At 55.9% G+C, this 20048-nt stretch overlaps 1 protein-coding gene across 5 annotated transcripts in view; it reads left to right on the top strand.

Moving 5' to 3' along the window:
• Positions 1–12929, top strand: part of FHL3 (four and a half LIM domains 3) — a 28957-nt gene extending 16028 nt beyond the window's left edge. For 2 of the 5 annotated variants that reach the window (XM_037379447.1, XM_037379449.1), the window contains exons 2-6: positions 9708–9892; positions 9973–10147; positions 10786–10955; positions 11123–11309; positions 12558–12929. In XM_037379447.1, the coding sequence (XP_037235344.1) occupies positions 9737–9892; positions 9973–10147; positions 10786–10955; positions 11123–11309; positions 12558–12709 (840 nt within the window). In that variant the 5' untranslated portion in view covers positions 9708–9736 and the 3' untranslated portion in view covers positions 12710–12929. Of the gene's footprint in view, positions 1–6278; positions 6959–8068; positions 9564–9707; positions 9893–9972; positions 10148–10785; positions 10956–11122; positions 11310–12557 lie in introns of those variants that run through there. The other 3 variants (XM_037379445.1, XM_037379446.1, XM_037379448.1) reach the window with 3 other exon arrangements.
• Positions 12930–20048: the final 7119 nt, after the last annotated feature.

Raw genomic sequence — 20048 nt, 5'->3', positions numbered from 1 at the left:
TCAGAGCGGTCAGATTCTTTTTTCTACATATAGGCTGTGATGTCTGTTTGAATTGCAAGATTCTTGTGTGCTGAGCAGATCTAAGATGAAGGTAAATTGGCCTCAGTGTGCAGTTAGTCATTTCCTGTCATGCTTTAATGTTTGAATTCTAGTGTACTGGATATGACCTTTATTTTGTGGGGCAAAGAGATTTTGAAACACTACTGCTGGAGCCCTGGGTTTGTGCGGTTGGATAAGCAGTAAGGCATTTGTATGGCTATGGGCCAGCTTTGCTGGGTTACACGGGCATAAATCAATTCAGTCCAAAATTAAACTTTCTTTACTAGATTATAATCCTCACAACATGCTTATTCTTCGGGAGTCCCTTTTTCTTTCTGTAATAGTCAGGACATTATAAAGTTCTCGCTGGGATTCTGCATTTGCAAGATTTAGACCACCCAAGGCTCTGTGCAAGACTTCTGTCTTTTGAGTTTGGGGCATGGATGTGTTTGATCTTTGTGCTCATATGTTTGTTTCTGGAGAATACTGACTTCATGTGGGGGGCTCTGTACCTCATGTGAGGTTGTAGTTGCAGTGATGTGTGATGTTAAGAGGCTGTAGCAAACAGAACAAGAAAACATGTGCTACAACAGGCAGGTAACGTGAAGCACCTTATCTACTAATTTGTAGTTTCATGTACATTTATATATACTTATACTCTCTTCGTGACTTTCTTGACAAAACTTCATCCAGTTATGGTCCCTTCCCACCACCTCTTCTTGTTTATCACTTCATAATGACACGGGCAAAGAAGGTTCACAGGTAAACTACACCATTTAGAAGCAGCGAGTGTTTTACCCTGCAAATTAACCTCTGCCTAGACCTGGTGTGAAACCTGGGGCCTGGAGGCCAGCCAGCGCCCATTAAGCTGTTTTTTATGGTTGATGACTATCTTCAGGGTTTGCATTGTGTTCTTGCATTACTGTTTGTTGCCAGTATGACGATGGTTAATGTATAGTCTGCTCAATATGTCTGAAAGGTCTATTCAGCCCTGCGCGAGCAACAAGTTCCTTGTTCTTGCCCAATTTTCTAGTTGAAAGAGGAAAACTAAGAGAATTTGTGGATTTGACGTTGGCAGACCCTCGTGATGAGATTTGTCAAGCACCCACTAGCTGATGGCAGATTCGCCAGGGCTGTTGAGGCTGAGACACCACAAGCAGGTGTGAATCGTGTGTGTTGCCCTGGTGGGGATGTCGTGTGAGCTGGTGGTGCAGTCCGGCGCTGGCAGCGCTGCCCGGGCTGGTGTTACACCTACTGCCTGTCACAAGCGAGGAAAGCCCGGAGGTTGTGTGTACTGGCAGCGTGCACGCCAGTGTTTTTGATATCAGTGTTCCCGTAATTGAACGGGAATGTGTCCTTCTCTCTAGTCACCCCACTAACGTGCTTGAGAGGAGCAGGAGTTCAGAAAGCGATTGCATGCCTGTTCCTTGTTCCTTTTTAAGAATTGATACGAGCAGCCGTTTCCCTGGACTGTGACTCCCGCTCCTCCGATCGCGCTGAAGTTCCTGCGATCAGTCATGCTCCCTGAAACTTGGCTCCAGCATCTTTCTTCCTATTATGGTCACCTTGGCCATGCCAGCAGCTGCTGCCCTGCAGCCGGTTCGATGCTTTGGTAGCAGGCTGGCGTGGTGCAAGCCGCTGCCAGCAGGCTCCTGCGTGGTCAGCCCCGCACGTGGCAGGGGAAGGTACCTGCGACCTAGAGCTTGGGCCAGGCTGTCTCTGTCTTCTCCCAGACCTCTTCAGAAACCAGCCAGAATCTCCTCTGGCACATTTGTAAGCCACAGGTTTCTTAACCGTCTGGTGAAAGTGACTTGATTTGGCTGGAGAGAAGTTTCTGGTGTGTTTGTATCTTACTCCTCTGCTCTTGGACTTCCTCCTTCAGTTAAATGGTCTGTTTGAACCGTGACAGGTCCAAACTGCCCAAGTGGTTTTAATTCCTGACTTCCTGTTGAGTGTGCAAAATTTGCTTACTTTGTGTATATCTTATGCAAAAGATTAACAGCTGATCTCTTGAGCAAACATTCAGTTTTAATGTCAGCAGAATGACACAGGCTGCTTGTTCTGTATGCGTTGCAACAGTTCCACTGCTGTTATCTGTGCCCTCCATCCAAGCTGCCCTCTGCAGAGGGAGGGTTTTGTTCAGAACCTGAAACAGTTAATTAACCCTTACAGGTGTGCAGTAATAATTTTTTAACTCTAAAATCGTTCTCTTCTTTCCTCCTGGGCAGAGTTTTTCATGTTATGGCTGCGCAGTAGGGACTCTTAAGCTTCTTTCTCTGTCAATTAACTGTCCCTAAAGAAAGCAAGCCTAGAGCAAGGGCTGAACTGGCTGTTGCCTTTCTCCTTGTCAGCCTGCACTCTGCTGTCCCTCTGCTGGGGCTTTGGAAGGTAGGTAGGCACAGTGGAGACGGGCACCCACGGGAAGCCTGGCATTTCTCACTGGTGGTGTTGGACTAGATCTTCTGTTTGTCTTCCTCCAAACCCCATATCTTCACGCTCACCATGTGGGTGGTTCAGCTCACAGCTGGATTCAGGAGGCCTGTTCAGATAAGAAGGATATGGGGAGGAAAGGGACAGAAGTAGCTGAAAACCAAATGCAAAGGAAGGTCTTTGCCACAAGAAATTACAGTTCAAATCTCAGATGGGTAAACCTGCCTGGTTTTCCACTGTAACATGGAAAATCAGATTCCCCTGCAACTGCAGCCTCATTAAAAAGCGATTCTTTCTTTAAAGGGTAGAGAAGGGACAAAAGTCCCAGTGTGCACAAATACTGGCTTAGAGCTGTGTCCTGTTACCTTGTATGGGGATGCTGCCTTGTGAGAGCTGGACTTAGTAGCAGCACGTTTTCCTTTCACATTGGAAAAGTTTTATCTTTCCTTATGTAGGAGAAAGAATGAAGAATTTAGTACTAGAGGAAGGAAGGCCTATGAACTCACTAGGGTTCTGAAACCAGAGCAGCATTTTGGAGCTCCTTAGGACCCTGAACTTCCCGACAGCCCCACATCCCCAGTCCACAGGCAGGACCACTCATGGCCAGGGGGTGCTGAGGTGTCTTGCAGACCGAGCCATGTCTACTGGTGAGTCTGCAGGACGAAGCTATTTCCGTGTGTGGGGAGCTGACTCTGTGTACTGTCTCTCTAGGGTTTGTTGGCTTGCCTGAGAAACCTGGCCAATGATTCATGGTAATTCAGAAAATTTGAATTAAACTTTAAAAAAATCATTGCTGCTTTCCAGATCTTTTGAATATATCTAGTCTGGCTGAATTCAGCAGGTACTTAAGACCAGGCAGCAGAGGTCATTTTCCTCCCAAAATCAGCATTGCTGGTGTTTACAAGAAAGCATGAAAGTGAGCCTGGCCTCCTGGAGATGCATCCCATCACCACCTCCTCTGTAGAATAGTGCTGATATAGAAAATAAGTATTAGCGTACACATTGTGCCATGTCACTAATGTTTAAAGTGATAAAGATGCTTCCTGTCTCTCATCCTGTGTGTGAGGCAAGGGCACCTCTTACGGCACTTGCAGAGTTGGGCTTTGTCTCTGTTAGGTCCTCCAGTGCTCTCATTGCACTTGTAACCTCACTCTTCAGCCTCTTCTCTCTGTGGGAAGCTGCTTTTGGGTAGGACTGGGTTCCTTGTACCTGCCCTCAGCAGCACCCTCCTGGAACCCTTTTGCTCCATGCAGGCAGTGCTGTGTGCGAAGGCACTGCTCGCCTTTGGCATGCCTGTGACTCTGCCTGCACTGCCAGGACCTCATGTGAGCTCAGCCCAGCAGTGGTGGCCGTGCCCTGCACTGCAGCCATTTGCCATTGCTCACCTTGGACCAGGTGTGATGTCTGTGTCACAGATGTACAAACAGTGCAGGGCACCTCTGGGCAGGTTATGGGCTGGCATCAGCTGAGATTTTCTGAATTTAAGGGTAAGATTGGACATCTGTGGGACACTTGTGCTTTTAGGACCATCTTGATCTATATGCAGAGCTGTCAGGAGGAGTCCATGCAATGTGGTTTCATTCTTTGGACTGAGGGCACCTCAGAGATCCCTTCTGAACATTAGGAAACCCTTAAATTGCCATTCTAAGACTATTAAAGTCGTGCAACGATCCAGGTCTACCTTGTGATTTGTCAGATGCTTTAACAGTTTCTGCTACTTCTTCCTTCAAAAGTTGTGGCCATTTGCAGGAAGCTGCCTATTTTGCTGAGCAAGGGTGATTCTGACAGCACTTACTTCACTTGAAATGCAGGGTGTTTCCTTACAACTGTGCCAACCATTTTGCTAAATGTGTCGCAGAGCCCAGAGCAGCCCATGACTGCTCTGGGCAGGAGGATGATCTGCCCGTGCTTGGGGATATGACTGCAGTGCAGCTTCTCAGGACGTGCACAGGTGTAAGCGCAATGTCCCAGTGCTGCAGGTGGGGGCTGCGTGGCTGTACACCCAGCCGATTCACTTGCCTCCTGCCTCCGAGGCTGACTGTAAGAACCAGATTTCCCCTGCGTGTTCAAGGAATGACCTGCAGCATCCTCCCGTTGTGCTGGTGAGGGGGGAGCTGCCGGGTGAGCTCTGTGGCTGAGCTGATGGGCCCAGTGAGGACCTTCATACTGGAGGCTGCTGAGCTGTCGGTGGGGAGGCTGGGGCAGGACGGCGGCTCGGAGGTGAGCTCCATGGGCAGGAAGTGACTCAGTGGTGCTGGGAGCAGGCGGGTGCTTGATGCAACACAGCTCCTGAGGGTGCTGGGTGCAGGCTGGGTCTGGTTGGGTTACCCTGATGAAACACTCAGCCCCTTTCTGGAAAGCTGCCTCCAGCCTCTGGCCCCAAAGCAGGATCTCCTTTAACAACAGATGGAGGATGTTCCCACTGTGCCAGGTCTGCAGCCGCGCTCGTGGCTTTGGGAGCAGAGCGAGAGGGTGCAGGCAGGGGCAGTGGTGTGAGGAGGTGCAGAGAAACCCGCATTGTCCCCAGGGAGCTGGCTGCCCTGCCCCCGGAGAGCCCAGGCTGGCCATGCCATGCAGGGACCCTGGGCGCATCCGCAGATGCTGGTCAGGAAATATGGACTGAAAATGCTCCCAGAGTAATGGAGGAGCTGGAGCTGCTCCTCAGAGCAAGCAGCTGGTTTCCCTTTTTAGGGTTGGTAGCAGGCAGAAACAATTTCATGCAGATTCCAGGACCCATAATGGTTCTGGAAAGCCAACAGGAACAAAAAGCGTTCTTCTCCTCTTCTGACTGGGAAGCACGTTGAGGATGGTCTTCCAGCCCCTTGTCCCTGGGTGGTTTCATCCTTACATGGGGAAAGCTCACCTCTCCCGGCGAGGCTGTGCTTGCTTTTCTACGTTTCTGTTTAGGTGTGAACTGCAACTGCCACAAGCGTGCTCAGAGCAGCCCAGGGAAGGTGAGAATAGGCAGGAACCTGACAGACCATCAAAGGCAGGTCTATTCCTGTGTCCTGGAAAGATTAAGTGTTTCCCTAGGAATAGCCATATGGGTTGCTCTAGGATCACTTCGTGGAGCAGCTGGTTGTGAGCTGACAACGAAAAACAAACTGGTGTGAAGTTACACGGGGTTATAGGTTCACCATATACATGAGACCTCTCACTGAAGCAGTTCCTTGTAGCAGGAGTCGTCTCAAGAGGCTGGTTAAGCTCTGAAGTGCTTGTGTGCAGCAGAAAGCCGGGCTGTGGACAGTCTGTGCTGTCTCCTTTGCGTAATAGGTCCCCAGTTTATCAACACTAGAATTAATGTAATAATCTCCTGGGCTGTTGCTAAGCCATCTGCTGCAGTTGCTGTGGACAATGACACCGGGGTGGTGTTAGGTGCATGTTACTCTCTAATTAGAAAGTGGACTCTGCTGTGTGTCCTTGACAAATTGCTGACCTTTCTCATACATGAAGCTATTCTGAGCTCAGTTCCAGACTGATCAGATTTGCATCCTGGAGCACTTTAAATGTTGTTTGCAAGAGAAGCTCTTGTTCCCAAAACTGTTTGTTATGGGTACAGGAGAGGAACTGAACTTCCCTTCCTCCCTGAGCACAACTATCGGTCGAAGGGAAAGGGTCGGCAGCTGGCAGGCATAGATCTGTTGTTTGTTTTTGCCCTCAGACAGCCAGAGAGACAGCTGAGAGAACACCCCACATCCAGCTCCACCATCCCCACGGACAAGGGACCTGCCTCAGTGAGCCTTGTCCCACAGGGACCGCAGCCACCTGGTAATGGGCAAGCAAACACTCGCTTTGCAACTGGAATCCCATCATTTTAGGGCAACACCTTGTTTAGGATTTGAAGGCATTACTTACATCAGCCTAGCGCGCACCTAATGTTTACAGGGTGGTGCAGTCTGCAGAGTATGAGCACGTGCTAATTAGCACGCATAGTGACTGCCTATATTGCGCCTTCTAAATCTGAGCCTCAATTAAAGGGTTTTTTTTAACGCATTTTAAAACTTCACCTCCTTTCTTCAAGAACAGAGGCAATTTCCAGGTTCCCCATTACAAAGACAGCAATAATTGTGGGCTTTTGTACGATTTAGTTTACTCTGTTTCTTTTGTCTCATCTTCCTTTTCTCCATGAACTTGGTCTCCAGCAGTGCCATACCCTCAGGGACGAAGATGCAGGATTTACTTTGGCGTTGCACAGGGCTCTGCCACCCCTCCCCAGCACTGCCTGTGAGACCAGAACAAAGCGAGCAAACAGCTTATCTAATGCAAATAATCCTGAGCAAACTTCCTGGGCCCGTTCTTTTTTCTGTGGAAGAGGCAGCGCAGCCTGATCCCGTATGCTGTCATAGCAGCCTGGGCTGCGTGATGCTCCTGGGACTTGCTCCGCTGGCCGCCTGTCTGGCTGCTAGCCCACTCCGGCTGGCAGAGAGCAGGAGCCTGGCTGGCCCAGCAGGCACAGGAGGACTTTGGGGAGAACCTACTGAAAGCGGAGGCAAGCACGGCACGCTGCTTTAGGGTCTTCCTGGTCCGTCATTTTCAGAGGGTTTATATGGTTTTCATTTCCCCTTCGGCGGTTGCTGCGTGACGCGCACCTGCGGTGCAAGCAGCGCTGCACAGCACCCACGGCCCGCAGCTCCAGCCGGGGCGAGCCCGGTGGGCTCAGGAGTGGGAGAGGAGGGCTGGCACTGCCAGGGGCCTGGGTGGCAAACACCAGCTGGGATTGAAATGTTCCTGTTGCTTAATTATTTTTTTTTTTTAATCCCTCGTTCGCTCATGGTGATAGCTCAGCTGCCCCAGGGGAGCAGGGCTTGCTCTGGCCCCGAGCGCTCGCTGTGGCGCTGGTGCTCGCACCCCGTAGCTCTGTGGTTTGCTGGCACTGGGTCCTGAGGGGGCACGTGGGGCCGGGGCACAGCGCACACTCCGGGCAGCAGCACCTGCCCTGTTGGGGTGCCTTGTGGTTGAGGGGGGTGAGAGCCCCCAGCAGTCTGTGGTGGGTTGATCCTGCCCACCTCCTGCCCCTACGACACGGCAAAATGCTGCCCCTTGTTTTGAGTTTGGGGACCGGGGCTCACAGAGGGGCAGGGGCAGCAGCGCTCGAGAGGCTGAGTCCATGTCACCAGTAAAACCCAAAGCTTCTCCATTCCAGTTGTTTTTCCTTCCCTCGCGTTTTCTGATGTCCTCTGACCCTGGTTACAGGACCCCAGAGATAAAGTGCATTGAGCAAACATGGCAGCTCCCTGCTCTGGCGCGGTATCGTGCTCCCGGGGCAGGAGTGCTAATTAGAGGCCCTTTTATTACAGACACACCTTGGAAAGTTCCCTTCAACAGGGCTGGGAGGAGGAGGGTTATTAATTTGATTTTTCATTCTTTGCCAGAGAGAAAGGTCCCGGGTGGCTTCAGAGAGCGAAGGCGTGTGGGGTGGCAGAGGAGGAGGTGGTGGGTGAGCAGCGGCCAGGAGCCGTGCGGGGTGCTGGGGGCATCGAGCTGCTGTCCAGTTGGGTGAGCACCTCGTGGGGTGCCCCAGAGGAAGGGGGTGCTGGGGGGCCAGCCCAGGCTGGGGGCAGAGCTGTGGTGGCGGGCTCAGTTTGGCGCCCTGGCACCCATCCAGCCCGCCTGTGCCAGCCACCCCGAGCGCCTGCCTCGTCTCCAGTAACAGACTGGAAATTGCCTGGCCCAGCCCGCAGCCGGTCTGGGGCTGCTGGCTGGGGCTCCAGAGGCCAGGCTGAGCAGAGCGGTGGCCCCAAGGCCGTGCTGCTCGCAGGGACACGCCACAGAGCCGCAGCCGCACGCACCAGCCTGCCGTGCTGGAGGGCACAGAGCGGTCAGCAGAGCAGGCAACGGCCGGGGCGGCAGCTGGGTAACGAGAGTGTCTGAAAAGGGACTTTGTTCCCCCTCTGTGGGTCACGTAGCCATGTGGGAACACTGGATTTATTCACCGGCAACCCTATCGGCACATACCAGGCTTGACAACAGCTGGGAGCTGTGTGGCTTGACCAAGAATAGCCCTGGGAAGCTCACTGCCCTGAGTCAGAGCTGTCTGGATCCGCTCCTGCCCTGGAGGCTGCCTTCGGCATACGGGAGGCGCGGGGGGGGGGGGGGGGGGCACAGGGGCTGGGGGGAGCCCCTGCCCCACGAAGTGCTAAACTGTTGGTTGAGCCATAAGAGCGCTTTCTGGAGTGGGTGGGTTCATTAAGAAAACTGCAGCGTGCCACACTCCACAGCTGACTGCTGAGATGTAATTCCATGGGCTTGTCCACACTTGATAGCGACCCGTATTAAAAAAGGGTGTGATTCCGCAAGTGGAAAACTCCATATTTAGGAATAACCAGGTTAAACCAAACAGGAGGAGGATACTCTTGTTCTGGAGTTAGTGCTCCAAAGAAAGGGAAATAGTTCCACAAACCTCTCATCTGAGAGGGAGACGAGGGGCAACAAGAGATGTCTGATCTGCGTGCAAATCCCTGACCCCTCTGTTCCTTGTAAAACCCCCACCCTCACCAGCGCTTTCTCCCTGCAGAGTGTTTGCAGTTAGAGCAACATGTGCAGAAGGGTTTGCTGGGCTGTGGCTGCGCAGCGAGGCACAGCACGGGGTGCCTGATTCCTGCTTCCCTGTGGAGCAGCTGCTTTAAAGCTCTGGAGAGGTTCCAGAATCTGGAACGCCGAGAGCCCTATCAGGCAGAGCATCAGCTCGGAGGCCATCAGGAGGGATCTTGCCGTGGGTCCAGGGCCATGCTGGTGGCTGAGCGTGGGTCTCTGAAGGGCTGCTTGGTAGACGGGTCTCCCTCAAGGTGGCTGGCGCTCTGATGTGACAGGGGATGTGCACCCACAGTGTGTGCATGGTCCTGCTTTCGGTGCCAAATCAAAACTTTTCATGCAAAAAAATTCTTTTGGTCATCATAAATGCTTTGCTTCCTGGCAGGGAGGCAGGCAGGGAGAAGCTCAACTGCGTGCTTACGTGCCTAGTTTCTCAGAGTGGTGCCTGAGTGCTCCAACTGTTGAACCTGAGTGTAAACCTGAAGGAAGACTCGTCCCAGGCCCTGAACGTGCGCAGCTGTTCTGGCAGCGCGTACAGGCACAGAGCAGGCGCCGCAGCTCAGGTCTGTGTCCTTCCCTGAGAGCGGCTGTTTGTTGGCTCAGCGCAGGGATTCGCGGTCCCTGCCGTCTGGAGGCGGCCGGGCTGTGCGGGGACATCGCAGGCAGCGTAAGCTGATACTGACCCAGCATCTCCGCTGATCTCGTAGCAGGTGAAGGAGGCCCTCAGACTGGCACCATGACAGAGTGCTTTGACTGCGACAACTGCAAGGAGTCCTTGTATGGGCGCAAGTACATCCAGATGGACAATGGCCCGTACTGCATCCCCTGCTACGATGCCCACTTTGCCAACACCTGTGATGAGTGCAAAGAGCTGATCAGCCACGACTGCAGAGTGAGTACGGGACCCCGCGGCCGGGCAGGGTGGTTCCCTGGGGTGATCAGTCCACTCCTCATCTTGGCTGTTCTCCCCAGGAGCTGTACTACGAGGATCGCCATTACCACGAGCACTGCTTTCGTTGCTTCCGCTGTGACCGTTCTCTGGCCGACGAGCCGTTCACCTGCCAAGGCGAGGAGCTGCTGTGCAATGACTGCTACTGCAGCGAGTTCTCCTCCAAATGCATTGCCTGTGAGAAGACAGTCATGCCAGGTAGGAACAGGCAGACTTGAGCACTGCAGTTCGTTCCGGGTCCCAGCACCGTCAGCCAGGGCTGCAGGGTCCAGCACTAGGGCAGCAAGGAAGAGAACTGAATTTCTGCCCTCCTGCCCCTCTGTCACTGTACAGAGTGGACTGGACACTGTGCTTGGCTGGCGAGGCAGCAGGATCCCCAGCTGCAATCACCACAGCAGCCCTGTCTTTCTGTTCCCCTTTTTCACGGGGAAGTGAGCTGGGGAGGAGATAACAAAGGGTTTCCTGGGCATTTTCTGGTGTGTGCTGACAAGGAGAGAAGGAATGACTGAAGGTGTGTGAGCGTCTCTGGAGATGGCCTGAGGCAAAGGCGTGTCTTTGCTTGGCCATTCTGGCACCATCTTCAGATGTAGGTTACAACAGGCATCTCTGCCATGGCCTGTGTGCCAGTGCTGGGAACATGTTCCTGCAGCCCTCCTCTGGCAGCTGTGGGGTGGGCCTGGGGCCCCTCTCCAGCTGCTCACAGCCCTGCACTGCCACGGGGAGGGCAGGGACAGTGCCAAGTGTGCAGGGCTGCAGTTTATCCTGCACAGCCTCCTGTGTCCCCTGCGTGTGCATGTGCTGCTCCCTCCCATCACTGTGAAGGGCTCTCTCTGCAGGATCCCGTAAGCTGGAGTACAACGGACAAACCTGGCATGAGCATTGCTTCATATGCAGCAGCTGCCAGCAGCCCATCGGGTCACGATCCTTCATCCCAGACAAGAAGGATTATTACTGTGTCCCCTGTTATGAGAGCAAGTTCGCTCCTCGCTGCACTCGTTGCAAAAAGGTACGTCTGGCCTGACAGCCCGAAGCCCCTGAGTTCTGTGACCTCAGTCCCGTCTGAGCCCCACCAGAGAAGGGGTCAGGCAGCAGCACCCCAGCCAGCTGCTGGTCATGCGCTGCAGCCCCTTTCCCCATGCCTGTGTGTCACCAGTGTGGGGTCTCTTCCTGCAGACCCTGACCAAGGGAGGAGTGACTTACCGGGATGAGCCATGGCACAAGGAGTGTTTCGTCTGCACAGGCTGCAAGACGCCCCTGGCTGGCCAGCAGTTCACCTCCCAGGATGACAACCCATACTGTATCAAGTGCTTTGGGAACCTCTATGCCAAGAAGTGCAGCGCCTGCACAAAGCCCATCACAGGTGAGCGGAACGGCCCTGGTTATGGGGCGCTTCTGCAGGGCAAGGCATGACCTACGCCCTCTGCTTCCAGACATGCAGTGACTTCTCCGGGGGAGGCTGCCCTTGTGTGACCCAGGCCCATATGATGCTCGATGCTCGTACATATCCCCACCATACAGGCTTGCTCAAGTGTCTCCAGGCACTTCAGGCCTCCCGGGGACAAATGCTGGGGAGTGCAAGGTGCCCTCAGGCATGTCCCCTGCAGAAACAACTGCGGCTGCTTTCCAAGGAACCCCCTGAGGGAGGATCTCTTTGTTGCGGTGGTCCTAGGGCCACTTCTGTCCCTTCGCCTGCATCTTTCAAAGCGGTGAACTGCACCCCTTGGGAGGAGTTCCCTCTGCCGAGGGGTAAAGGCTCCCAAAACAACCCCTCACAGCATGATCTCATGTCTCTAGCTTGCCGTGAGGCTGGTTGCCGGGTCCCGCGGAAAGATTGCTCACAGACTGGGAAAGCCAGAGACTTCCAGCCACAGCGGAAGCAGCTGCTGCTGCAGGGGAGTCTGGGCCTGTCGTACCTGCCTAAGACAGGGGAAGCAGGGGGTCCTTTTCTGCAGAAACCCTTGAGAGGGTCTTCCCTCCTTGTCCTCCCCCACTTGACCTTTCCATTTGCAACTTGTGTCTTGCTGCTGGGAAGGCAGGCAAAGCCGTGAATCAGCTGGTGACTCAGAGGATGACTCTGGCTGAGGACAGGGCAGCTCATGGGCACCCTGCTTCCCGTCTGCTCCTTATCAGTTTGGCGCAGTCCCGGGGAGAAGCGGGTCACAGCCCACAAGTCCAGCCACTGCCGGCAGAGGAAGGAAGCTGCCCGTGGAGCCTCTGCAGGAGCCTGGGCTGGTGGCAGGACGGCTCTTCCCAGGATTTCACTAGCACTGTCCTTTGGAAGAGCTGCTCCTGGCAGCCCCCTCATTCGCTGTGACGGTGCAGCTCCACTCCCTGCTTCCCTCTGGGGGGAAAATGGTGATTCTGGTCCGAGAATCTCAACCCTGCAAAATCTGAAATTTTTTTGAAATCATTTTGGTCCTCTTCTCCCCACAAGAGTGGAGATTGGTATTTCACATGTATTTGATGCTGGGGGGGGGTCTGGGTGCCACGGTGCAGCGCTGCGTCTGAAGACCTGACTTGGAGATGAGCAGGCAAAGACTCGGTCTGTGCGGGAGGCTCGTCCCAGTTTCCCCAGGGGTTCTAATGCTGCACTCTGTCCCTCCTGTAGGCTTTGGCGGTGGTAAATACGTCTCCTTTGAGGACCGTCACTGGCACCATAATTGCTTTAACTGTGCCCGCTGCAACACCTCGCTGGTCGGGAAAGGCTTCATCCCTGACAACGATGAGATCCTGTGCCGCGACTGCAGCAGCGACCTATGAGCCTCTAAGGACACCGTGGGGCAGGGGCTTTCTCTATTCTTCAGGGTCTTTGTGCCAGACACCCCAACAACATCTCAGGGCAGGGCACGAGGCACAGGAGATGGGGGCTGACCCCAAACCACGGTGTGTGCAGGGGATTCCTGTGCCCCTCCCTGAAGGCTAGAGTACGCTATGCTATGGCTCTGTGCAGAGTCAAAGCTAAATAAAGTTGAAAAAGGAGCTTCAAGACCCCCCATAATTTACTCTTTCCTTTTGCTTCCTGCCTGACCAGGCATGAGCTAAGCCCAGGGCCCCAGCCAAGCAAAGGGCAGTCGCAGCAGCTTCAGCATTGGGCTGCTGGACCTGCACGCTGGCAGCATGTATTTGCTCCCCCTGGCACAGTGCTGACTTTTCTCTTTTGCCCATGTGCTTCCCTTGCTCTGTGTGATACAAGGCAGCAGCAGCTCCTGGTGCGTGCAGCTTGGCCGTGCTGGCCTGTGTAGCGGCTGGCTTTGCAGCACAGCCTTTCCGTACGTGCGGCTGGTCTGTGGTGACCTGGGCATGAAGGGCTCTCTGCCCCTTTTGGGGACACCAGGCTGGAGTGTGGCCAAGAAGAGCGTATGTCCTGCCTGATGGGATCCACCTCTGGATTTCTGTAGCCACGTCACCGTTTGTGGGCCAGACCCTTTGCTCTGCACATCTCCGTAGAGGTGCTCTCACTCAGATGTGGATGAGGAGCTCAAATTACTCGCAGGTACGGGGCGTTCTGTCCCCATGCTCCCCAACTCCCTGGCCCGTTCTTGTCCATCTGTGCTCCCATCTCCCACAGCTGCCCCTGCGTGTCTGAGCTGGAGCCCGGTGGCTGTCGGCCCACTGGTGGTCCCCCCTGTGATGTGCCTGGCTGAGGCCCAGAGAAGGGTGAGAGCACCGAGGGCTTTGGACAGGAGCTGCCTTCCCGAGGCGGTCGGAAGACCCTCCATTAGTTCGGGGAGGGGAGTGCTGCCCACAGGAAGGGAGGGTCTGCGGGAGCACAGGAGGTCAGCCGAGGGGGACGTTCAGGGTGTCCACAACTTGCTCCTGCCAAGGCCGTCCCCTGCCACTGCGGTGGGCAGGGGGTGGCGGCTCCCCCCAGCCACGCTCCTGCCTCGCTGTGTCCCAGCAAAGCAGAGGTGGCACCTGGGCTGCCCTGAGGAGGGGCTTTGCATCTCCCAAGTCCCTGTGCGGGCAAAATAGAACGTCTTGAGCCATCCCAGACTCAGGCGAGGGCTGGAGCCGTCCTTGCCTGGGGGCTGAGCCAGCCCTGGGCCCTGCCCGGGCCCCCCCTGCCCTGGCTCTACATCCCTTTCGCTCACCTTGCTGGGGCACTTCTGCTGACCCTGCTTTCCTGCTTAGATGGCCACGTGCTTTTCTGAAAGCATCTTCTTGTGTGTTTTTGGTTTTTTTTTTCTCCTTTTGTACTCTTTTGTCATGATATCTGTCATTTTGTAACCAACTGCAGGATGAAGGGGCTAGCCCCCCCCGCCCCCCCCCCCAGCTTTACTTAGGAACAGAAAATGTTATGCATGTTGAAGTGTTTTTAACTCTGTATTCAGATCCTTGTTGAACCGTTGTTTGAAAGCTTTGATGCAGGAAAATCAGAGTTTGTGTGTTTGCTATTCTGAGGAGCTTGGAGCAGTCTCTAGAAGGAAGTGTCCTAAACCTCAGCCTCCTGTGTATTTCCTACGGCTTTATATAATAAACCGTTTTAGTGATGCTCGCTCTCATGTGTTTCTCGAACAGCAGGCACAGGGCAGAGTGCTGGCTGAATCGGTGTTGCTGCTCCACTCGTCAGACTTGTCCTGGCTCCTAAACCTGCACTGGGGGCGGCCGATCCCCACCGCGCTCGTGCCTCCCCCTCCCCAAGCCACATGCCCAGCATCAGCTGTACCAGCCCCGTGCAGGATGGCAGGGAGCAGCCGCTGCCTCTTGCTGTGGGGCTGCAGCGGGTGCCTGGTGCCAGGGCTGCCTGTCCGTCCGTGCCCGCTGTCTGCCTGGGCTGTCCTGCAGCACGGGGCTGAGCAGGGGCCACACGGGAGCCATGCCGCCGGGCTCAGCAGTAGCCAGGATGCTGCGCTGCTGCGGGAGCTGGTCTGGATCGCTGCGATACTGAATCGTATCCCACTGTGCGGACGAGCTTCCTTCCCCTGCGATACGCACTGCCCGGTCCGCGCATGTAGGCTCTGGGGAGGAGGGTTAGTGGGGCAGTTGCTGTAGTCTGGAGTCGGGGTAGCAGCACTCTCCTGGCAGCCTTCCCCAAAGCCGTGCGTGCTCGTTACTCACTTTTATCAGCTGGGGAGCCATTTATTCCCCTAACATCTGAAACTATTTTCCACAGATTCCTTTACATTTACTAACAGTGCCACGACTTCCCCTGGGCTCGCCTGCCCCGGCCCCCAGCGCCCCTTCGTGCCCCACATGGCGGCTCGGCTCCCGCGGGTGCTGCAGCGGTGGCACCACCGGCACAGCCCATGTGGCACCATGGCACCGGCTCTGTGTGTGCACGTTCCTGGCTCCATCGCAGGCTCCTGCTCTGGCAGCTGACGGGGTTTTTCAAGTGAGATTTTTGTTGCTGTTGCTGCCCTGTGACCTGGGCTCTGGTTTTGCTGCCGCTCTGGCCCTGGAGGTTTCCAGCCAAGCCCGTCCTGCAGCAGAAGCACCACAAACCCTTGTTCCTGCTGCGCTGTTTCCAGGGATTAACCACAGAAGGATTCTGTACAAAGGGCCCCCGGGCTCCTCTTGCAGCCAGCCTCCAGAGCCTCACGTTTTTAGCCAAAAAAGGAAACGACCCAGCTGCACGTAGTGCTGGAACATCTGGATTTTATCCCTGTCATGAATGGGTCATGGCTGTGCATGGCCCAGTGCCTGATTTACAGGAGGGGGAGGGTGATGTCATGCACAACCATCCCCCCGAGACTCCCAGAGTGGATCTAAAGCAGTCATGAAAATATTGTTAAGTACAGGCAAACTGGGGGTGGGGGGGTGGGGGGCAGGGCTGGGCTGCTGCTTGGGGTGAGGTGGGAGCAGGAGAACCGGCTAGGGGGCCAGGGCAGCGCTGGGGGTGTAGAAACAGGCCCCAGCAATAACCACACATGCCCGAGCCGTGCTCGCCTGCTCCACCAGGGTGGGATCGGGAGCTGGATCTGCGGCCCCCACGGGCAGAGCCTGCACTGGCCCCGGCGAGGTGTCCCCAAGGGGCTGCTTGCCCTGCACCAGGGGAAGTGCTGGGCTGGGAGCGGAGCCCTGCCGTGGGCTTGCTGGTGCAGGGATGGGGACAGGGACCCGATGCTCCCTGGTGCCTGGAAGCAGCCTTGTGTCCCAGCCCAGGCCACCAGAAGCATTAGCTCAGCGGTGACGATGGCTGCTCGCTGCCAGCCGTGCAGCGGTGCCCGCGCCGGGTGCTTCCCCGCTGGGGACCGACGTGGCTGCCCCTGGCTCAGGCTCACCGCAGGCAGCAGCTTGGCTCCCAGGGGTTTGTTCTCTTTCCAGCCAGAGGTTCCCCTGGAGGAAAGCTGAGCCACTGGTGCGTCGGGTACAGCCGTGTGCCGGTGGCCCAGAGTTGACGGGAGCTGCCTGGCTCTGCCTGCTGCTGCCTGCGGCCAGGCGGGAGGGAAGAGCTAACTTAGCTCCCAGCTGGCTGCTGGCACTGGCCCCTTTTCCAGCTGTGGCTGCACACGGGTTCAGGCAGCGCTCAGGTTGCTGTGCCGGTGATGTCCAGCTCCCCAAACCAGGCAGGGACCTGCCCAGGCTGCTCCTGCGTCCCCCTGGGTGACCAGTGGGGAGGCTCAGGCAGGTCCCAGGGCTAGTGGGAGAGCCGGTGCCGAAGGGTGAACAGCTCTCCCTTGTCCCAGGATCAGGAGGTAGGGATGCAGTTATAGGCAGGCTGAACCCTGCAGGCATCCCATGAATGCTCCCCCGGGCCTTTTTTCATTGTCCCTCTGTCCCCACCCAGCCAGGGCAGCACCTAGTGAAGGTCACAGGGAGGAGGGGAAGGTGCGGTAGCTCAGCACAAGTATTTTTCCTCCCATAATCCCACTTTTCCTTCCAGAAAAATCACGAGAAATCCCACAGCCACCAGCACAAAGGCTGCTGCTGCAGCAGGAGGCACCGAGGGGCTGCAGGGGCTGCCCCGGCATGGAACATCGCCTCCCGGAGCAAGCTTCTCCCACCGGAGCAAGCTTCTCCCGGGTGTGCTGCCATTCCTGGGGTGAGGAGGAGGGAGGCCACGCTCTGGCTGGTCTTGATCCACCTCAACCCTGCTAATGCCAGCGGCCCAAAATAAAGAGGCCATGTGGCTGGATGTGACACTGCTAGGTTTCAACTCTTTCCCTTTCCAGGGATGAAGTTTCATGCAAGGGGAAATGGAAGAACACTAAGTTCAGAATCTTATCTCCGTTTTTATTTTTAGACAGGCATTCATGAGGAAGAAATGACGTACTTTGGGGCAGCCTGTAGTGCAAGAGAGTAATTAAAGACAATATTCTTACCTTCAGTATCATTCTTTCCTCCGTGAATTGGCTTTTCCCAGGGCAGGATCATGTTTGTCTGCCATAATTAGGCCAAATTTTTTTGTTGTTGCTTTTGGCTTAAATAATTTATCATGCTTGGTAGAAAAATATGAATAATTTATTTGCAAGTTAAAATTTAATTATAGCTTTGCACTTGGCAAAGTGGGGGCAAGGCACTGGCATGATCCCTCCTTGGCATTTAGGGTGGATCTGAAGAAGGCAATTAAAATCCAAGTGAAAGTGGAAGGTTGCAGCCACAGTTTCTGTGGGAGGACTTCCACCAGGATCGTGTCACTCAAGCACAGTCATGTTGTTGAAAGCCTGTCAGGCCACAAACGTCTGCACTTCCCAGGTACCAAGGGCAACAGCTCTGAGCCGGGAGAGGCAGCGAGGGTGCGCGCCCAATCCTACAGGCTTGTTTCCTTCAGGCATGTTCCAGTTTGGACTCTGATTCATGATGGGATGAAGCTGCTGGAGCCTGTCACTCCGCCAGCCGCTGGCATGCCACCTGCATGGGCTGGGGAAGGCTTTGTCCCCTGGCTGCAGGGGCACAGGGGCTTCTACCGGGGTGGGTGCAGGGTGCTGGCCATGGGGCTGCGATTGGCGCAGGTGACAGGGACACCCCGCGGTGCCAAGCCTGGGCGGTCCCTCCCTGCCCTGCATCCAGCCCTCCCCTCAGGCCCAGCTGTAGGTGATGTTACAAGCCACATGCTGTGGATAACAACTGTGTCAGGGCTAAGCGAGCCTGCCTGCGAGCTCTGTCCGGCTCCCTGGGGCTCCGGAGGTTCCTCAGGAAGCCACGGTGGCGGCAGGCCTGCAGGTAGCTCAGAGTCACGGCACCCTCTGCCTCGGCGCCCAGCGCCCGGTGCTGCATGGGCTGGATGCGCGTGCTGCCCGCCCTGTCCCCAGGCAAGCCCTGCAGAGCGGCGCTCCCCGAAAGGCCGGCCTGCTGGGGCCCTGATGAGGACTGCCTTCTGCTTCCAGACGGGTCCTAGAACGCGCAGCGTGAATGTTTACGTAAGCAAGCTCATAACCATTTTGATAAGGCTAATTAAAGCCATGACACAGACTTCTAAGTGCACCTTCCTGCTTTCCCTGCCCTTGCTGCGTACGCTGGGCAGCGATGCGGTGGCAGAGGGGAAGGGCGCAGGTCTGCGGGGGCAGCATGTGGGTGCATGGCTGAGGGGTGCTGTGCGGGCTGGAGGTGTTGGTGGGGGTGTTGTCTACATGCCCCACGCTTGCACGCAGCGTAGGGGTGAGTTTCGGAGCAGCGGTCCATGGGTAGGTGGGCTTCAGGCACTCGTGCTGCCAGGCCGAACGCTGTGCTGAGTTTCCCGGAGATGCCAAGGCTGCTTCAGAGTGCACACACGATACTACGGAAAGCAGCCGCTCTAGCAGTGTTCAAAACAGGACTTTTGGATATCTATTTGACTTTTTCCTCTTCCATTCCCCCCTCTCCCACCTTCTGACACCAGCCCAGCCCCTTTCCTACTCCTCGATTGCCCCGAGGCTGCTGTCTGCAGAGATGGGAATGGCTTCAAAAGTGCCTCTTGCCTTCAACTTTGCCTTCACTTTGCTGTTGCTTCTGGGCAGTCGTTGTGCCTCCAAGGCTGGGGCCAGACCTGATCCCAAACCCAGCACCAGCATCTTGGGGCAGCCTGTGCCACCAGGTACGGTCAGTGCTGGGGAGAGCTGCGGGCAGGCCCGGAGGGGCTTGGAAGGCAGCCGCCAGCAGGGCTCCTGCCTGCAGACCCCCCCCCACCAGTGGGGCCAGGCTGGGCTGCTGTGGTGCCAGAGTCCAGCCGCTGCCACAGGGGGACAGGCAGGACTGCTGGCAGGCAGGCTGGGCTGTGCGGTGTCACAGCTCTCCCGGGCAAGAGGCTTCCCCTCCTTTCCCGGCAGCAACTGCTGCTCACCCACCCCAGCTCTCTGCCGGCCTGGGCAGCGCGGAGCCCAGCTGCTTTCATTAAACAGCATTTTCTTGGTGACTGCTAACTACGCGAGTATAATTTAAGCTAATGGCCTCATACAACACGACTCTCTCCTTCACTCGGATTTAGACTAGGAAGCGTAAGCAGTTGCCACAGTGGCAACCCTTTTCTCTGCTGAAAGATGTCTGCAGAGGGCCTTGTGCCTGCAGCCAGCCCCGTGCGCGGGGATCCAGCCCTGCTCCTGCCCACAGGGGTCTGCCTGCCCCTTGCTGGGGTCCTCTCTCCAGCCCCTTTTCTCTCTTGACTATCAGACTCGTGTCCCCTCCTGCAGAGTGGACAAACGACTCCAGGGCCTGGCCCTGTGTTGGAGAGCAAGGGGCACCTGTGAGGCAAGGGGGGTCCTGAGCACTGCTGCTACCAGTCCCCTATGCCCGGGCTGACACACACAGGCTCCCAGTGAGACACCCTCTCCCCTGGCCACTGCCCCCGGGAGCCACGCTCTGTGGCGGAGTCGTCCAGCAGCAGAGCGGAGGACGGTCCATGCACACCCACCTGGATGGGGCTCCAGGGTCCCGGCCAGCATGGCCCTGTGGCCTCAGCAGCAAGGGGCACAGGGTGTGCTGCCAGAGCTAGGCCACAGCAGGACACTGAGCCTGTTAATAACAGGACTTGTGGAAATGGTGGGAAAAGGGGTGCTGGGGAGCTTTGCAAGACCCTCTGCGGCTCCAGTGCCCAGATTCTGTCCAGGTCATGCTGTCAGCACCTTTGGTTTTGTTGTTGCTTTTCCAGCACTTACACAATGATCTGTCTCTCCCTGGCAACAGAAAGACTAGCCACTTGCAGCTGAGGCCACAGAAATGCCAGGGACGTGCTTCAGGGGCCTCC

Source organism: Falco rusticolus, chromosome 3, assembly GCF_015220075.1.
Source record: "Falco rusticolus isolate bFalRus1 chromosome 3, bFalRus1.pri, whole genome shotgun sequence".
NCBI classification, from domain to species: Eukaryota; Metazoa; Chordata; class Aves; order Falconiformes; family Falconidae; genus Falco; species Falco rusticolus.
The sequence above is the reverse complement of the archived record's forward strand: the minus strand, read 5'-3'. Positions and strand labels throughout refer to the sequence as shown.